At 52.3% G+C, this 5,379-nt stretch overlaps 1 protein-coding gene across 1 annotated transcript; it reads left to right on the top strand.

Moving 5' to 3' along the window:
• The first annotated feature begins 997 nt into the window (after window positions 1-997).
• FOXB1 (forkhead box B1) lies at window positions 998-4,170 on the top strand. Its single transcript, XM_004274693.2, has 2 exons — window positions 998-1,412; window positions 1,688-4,170. The coding sequence occupies exon 2, from the start codon at window positions 1,738-1,740 to the stop codon at window positions 2,713-2,715; it is 978 nt and encodes a 325-aa protein (XP_004274741.1). The 5' UTR covers window positions 998-1,412; window positions 1,688-1,737; the 3' UTR covers window positions 2,716-4,170.
• The last annotated feature ends 1,209 nt before the right edge of the window (window positions 4,171-5,379 follow it).

Below are 5,379 nucleotides of genomic sequence, written 5' to 3'. Positions count from 1 at the left end.
CTGGTTCTTTGCAAATCTAGAAGGTACTTCTGTTTTAGTGGGGCCGCAGGCAGCTTTTGCTGGGCCCTCTAAACTCTAAATAACTTCTTTCTATGCAAAAAAAAGGGGGAAGGGAGAGAAAGTTCCGGCTGTAAAATGCAAACTTCCAGGCCACGCCTAACTCCTAAATTTCAAACCACCTGGGGAGTGAGAGACCTCGAGCTTGATAAAGTGTGTCAACCAAACTCAGGCCCTGCCCAGGTCCACATGCCGTCTTCCCCAACAGCCCAGAGCCTCCATCCTGTGTCTTGGTTACCAAATTCCTGGAGGACTTTTAAAGTGAAGACCTTGCTTATTTGCCCAGATACACTACTTTATTTTTTTTTAATTTGGCCAATACACTTAGATACAAAATGGGCTCTTACAAGGGTCTGTCCGATTATATTTTTGTATTTTTAAACCCCATCACTTAAAGCTACACACCCACTGTGCCGGGCTAAGGCAGCAGCCTAGGAAGGTCAAATCAAACTTTGACCTGCCTCTTGGAGCAGTGGAGAAAGGGTGTATTTTCATTACAATAACCTATGCAACCAGCCCCGGGTAATGCCAAGAGCAGGAAAAGGGTCAGCTTCAGGGGAAAGCCGTGCCTGAAGTTAGCCAACAATACAAACCCGATACACTGCAGAGGAAACAAAATACCCCGGCCAAGCAATTTCCATGTCAAACATCATCTGCGCAGCGGCTCGGTCTGTGAATGTGAGTGGTCGCCTGAATCCCTGCTCCGCGGCCGGCCGGCGCCTCCTCATACCTTCACACCGCGCACCCTGGCCCGCGCGTCCTGCTCCCGCCGGTGGCCGAGGCTCTTCCCCCTCGCCCAGTCTGGAGCTGGAAGTGATTCCTATTGGCCAAGGTGTCCATGTAAATAGGTGTGAAAGAAATCAGAGCTGGCCAGGCTCTCCCCTCACGCTCAGTCCCCTCCCTCTGCATCCCCCGCTCCCCCTCCTCTTCCTCCTCCCCCAAGGCGATTGTCATATGATAGCTAAGAAGTGGCACATTAATGAAGCGCCGCTACAGGGGTCTTTTCTGCTCCTGTCACCGCTTAAAACTATCAGATGGTTCGAGGGAGGACATGGAGGCAGCCACCTAGCTCAGTGGAGCCGCGGAGCCCACAGCAGCGCCCTCCGGAACCCCGAGGCCGCCGCTGCCACTGTCCGCGCCGGGACTCCGCCGCCGAGCTCGGCCGCCCGCGGAGCTCACGGCCAGAAGCGCCACGGACCGGGCGGCGCGGGGCGCTGCGGGTCTGAGCTGCGGAGCTCAGGAACGAGTGGAGCCCAGCCGAGGCAGGACACTGCGCCCCGGCTGCGCGCCGGGAGGGACTCGGCGAGCAGCAGCGCCATCCCGGATGCGGACGCGCAACTTGGGGCAACTTTAAGGTGAGCCGCTCTCCGTTGCATCCCCACCCCCAGTTCCCGCTCCTGGTCCGGGCTTCCTTCCAGGCTACCATCGCGCCGCTCCCGGGCTTCCCCTCCCGCGCCCCCTGGCCGCCCCCAACTCGACACGCAAAGTTGCTGGCTAAAGAGCTCAGGCACTGGCTGATCCGGCGCCGAAGCCCCCTACTCGCCACCCCCGGAGTCTGTTCTCGGCCTGGGTGACCTCGCGGTGTCTGTGCATCCACGTCCTTCCCCCCATTATCTTCCCCCCTTCCCAGATCCGAGCAGGCCCGCGCGGACCCACAGCTAGAAAGGGGCAAAGAAGAAGATGCCTCGGCCCGGCCGCAACACGTACAGCGACCAGAAGCCGCCCTACTCGTATATCTCGCTGACCGCCATGGCCATCCAGAGCTCGCCCGAAAAGATGCTGCCCTTGAGCGAGATCTACAAGTTCATCATGGACCGCTTCCCCTACTACCGGGAGAACACGCAGCGCTGGCAGAACAGCCTGCGCCACAACCTTTCCTTCAACGACTGCTTCATCAAGATACCGCGGCGACCAGACCAGCCCGGCAAGGGCAGCTTCTGGGCGCTGCACCCCAGCTGCGGGGACATGTTCGAGAACGGCAGCTTCCTGAGGCGCCGCAAGCGCTTCAAGGTGCTCAAGTCGGACCACCTGGCGCCCAGCAAGCCCGCTGACGCGGCGCAGTACCTGCAGCAGCAGGCCAAGCTGCGCCTCAGCGCGCTGGCGGCCTCGGGCACGCACCTGCCGCAGATGCCCGCCGCCGCCTACAACCTGGGCGGCGTGGCGCAGCCCTCGGGCTTCAAGCATCCCTTCGCCATCGAGAATATCATCGCGCGCGAGTACAAGATGCCTGGGGGACTGGCCTTCTCCGCCATGCAGCCCGTGCCCGCCGCCTACCCGCTCCCCAACCAGTTGACTACCATGGGCAGCTCGCTGGGTACTGGCTGGCCACACATGTACGGTTCGGCAGGCATGATCGATTCGGCCACCCCCATCTCCATGGCTAGTGGCGATTACAGCGCTTACGGCGTGCCGTTGAAGCCTCTGTGCCACGCAGCGGGCCAGACACTGCCCGCCATCCCCGTGCCCATTAAGCCCACGCCGGCCGCAGTGCCCGCGCTGCCCGCACTGCCTGCGCCCATCCCCACCCTGCTCTCGAACTCGCCGCCCTCGCTCAGCCCCACGTCCTCTCAAACAGCCACCAGCCAAAGCAGCCCCGCCACTCCCAGCGAAACGCTCACCAGCCCGGCCTCCGCCCTGCACTCAGTGGCGGTGCATTGACCCGCAGAGGCCGGCGCCCCGTCTTGTCACCCCCACCCCCCGCAGCTCACTCGCCTTCCCCGGCTCCCAGTCCTGCCCTCCCCATCTGGGACCGCCACCCTAACTTGTCCAGTTCACCTTCGGCCAACCCTCTCTCCCCCATGAGAACTCTGTTTTGGACCCAGGAGACGCAACACAAACTTGCAGATGGGCCTGGAGGCGCGTGGGAGTTGTCCTCGCCCCCAAGAGGGGTTAGGCAGGGGGCACCTGAGCCAAGTCGTCCCATTCCCGGGGCCCCCGAAATCCCCCTCCCACTGAAGAGTCAGGGGAAACCCTGCCTCCCGCAGTGTCGGAGAGGGGCGCGTCTGAGCTCGGCCCCGATCCGCGAGGCTCCGGACACGGCGCCGTTAGTTCCAAGCCCAGAGAAACCGTCTTGGAGGTTTCCCGGAACAGATCTTCCCTGAGGGCTGCAGACGCACAGCGGAGAGCCAGATCTCTGTTTACGTCTTGGAAATCTGCCGCGAAAAGGGACCACTGGCTTCCTACCCTACTCGCCTCCGCCCATCCGGCAGGGGCTGGGCGGACCACAGCCTCCCGGAGTAGCGGCCCTGCCTCCCCGGCTTCTGCGGAGTTTTCTGGTTTGGGGTTTTGTTTCCTGACAGAGGCTCCAGGCGCTGGGAGTGTAGGGGAGAGGCTACCAACCTGGGAAGGGGACGTTTGTCCTCTACACAAGCAAAATAAAACTAAAAGTCAACCTTGTATGTTTACAAAGCGCCCGGTAAAACGTAAACAGTGAACCTGAATCTGTAGTGCTTGGCGGGCGAGCGGGCAAAAGCCCACTTTACAAGTACCTGTTGTAATGTGAATGTTTACTCTGCATTTCTGGCCAGGTTTAGAGGAGGGAAAGGGGGGGGTGGGAAAGTTAATTGGGATGTTAACTTTCCGATTACTTAGAGACCTTTTTAGCTATTTATTTTATTGCTGGAAGGAAAAAAAGAAAGAAAGAAAATGAAATAAGTCCAAACTAAGAAAGCATCAAGGGCAACCCTAGAAGAACTTAGATAAGCTGACTAGTAACATGAAGGAGGTGTCACCGGATAGGTCTCCCATGGACAAGCCTTTCTGTTTGCTACAAGAACTTTTCCGAGAAGCTAAAGGGCTGCAAAGAGATGTAAATGCTTGTGAATAGGAATGATTATACACTGTGTAAAATGCACTTTTGTTTGCTATATTCCTTTAGAGTCTTAGGTAATTTGCTGGAAAATGAACTGTTGTTCTGGTGTGACCTGCTTAAGTTAAAAAAAAAGTTGTAGTGTCATCAGAGCTGTACAATTTTTACCTTTCATTTTTCTCCCTCCCTGTACAGAATTAGCATGGCATTTTAAATATTGATGTTCTTGTTCCCAGCATGCCTGTTTTAAGACAAAGAATTTTAAAAAGGTGTCTACATTAAATTATGAACCTAGTCCAAATAATATTTTCTCATTAAAATATGTAAATGCAAATTTTAGTTTCGTGTGTTTTTGAAGAGTTGCTACAAACAGTAACTTTACCAAAGATAAATGCACTGCTTCTCTAAGCATGCTTTCTGCAATACATTGTCTGAGTAGTTTGTCTTTTTCATAACTTATTTTTAAAACAAACCTCCTCTTACGCACTTGCAGACTGGGAAGAAATTACGCAGATGGACTCTCGAAGATATTGGCCCAGAGAGAAAGATGAAACAAACTCTTTCTAGTATAGATCAGGTGCACAGGTGTGGTGCTAAAAGAAAAACTGTTAATGAAAAATGAGTAACTTTATATGTATTTTGACTATCTTTAAGTATACATTTTACAAAATATACAGCACTTGTATAAATGTAAGGCTTCTACAGAAACCAGGTAGAGGCGATATGGAGATATAAAGCGTAAAGGCAAACTTGCTTACCCAATACTTCTATTCTGATGCATCTTATTTGCAGTGGACCTTGATTTCCTTGCTCCTTTAAATTATTGCAATCGTTGAAATTTTCTTTTTCAGAAGTTACTTAAAAGGTCACCTAGCCTGTAGAGAAACTTGTTCACTTTTAACTGAACAGATTTCTCTTTACTCCTTCATCTGGGAAAATAATGTTTGGTGTGTTTATTTTAAAGAAGCGAAGGAAGTTACTTTAAATGCTTGACTCTGAGTATTTGCTTTTCTTCAGATTTTTGCAGAGAATTAAAGTTTGCCAAGAACGTATGGCTCAAGGCCAATTAAAACTTTATTGAAAGGGTCACAGTATTTCCAGAGTGAGGTGTATATTCAACTAATGAAGTTACAAGACAAAGAAAAACTTAAATGGTGATTAACACTTTACTGTGTAAAATGATTAAACAAGAGACCTTGTGCAACACAGAGAAACCCACACAGAAATCATCATCACTATACTCCACAAGGAGAACCCTTAGCACCTGTGACCTTTATATGTTCAGAGGGTTATCTGAAAAAAAATTTTTAGGATTAATGCAAAGGGTAATTAATCCTGCTGTGACCATTTTTTTTTTAAGGAAGGATCCCCCACACACAGCCAAAAAAAAAAAAAAAGGTGGAAAATAAATGAATCATTGGACTGATTAAAATGCATGAAGCCACTAAAGCTCGTCAGACAGGGGACAACTAAACTCATTCATCAAGCCCAATTCACAATTATATCAACACGAT

This window comes from Orcinus orca, chromosome 2 (assembly GCF_937001465.1).
Source record: "Orcinus orca chromosome 2, mOrcOrc1.1, whole genome shotgun sequence".
Lineage (NCBI taxonomy): Eukaryota > Metazoa > Chordata > Mammalia > Artiodactyla > Delphinidae > Orcinus > Orcinus orca.
The sequence above is the reverse complement of the archived record's forward strand: the minus strand, read 5'-3'. Positions and strand labels throughout refer to the sequence as shown.

Coding starts and splice junctions, on each gene's coding strand:
- FOXB1 (XM_004274693.2), top strand. CDS start 1,738: ATGCCTCGGCCCGGCCGCAACACGTACAGCGACCAGAAGCCGCCCTAC.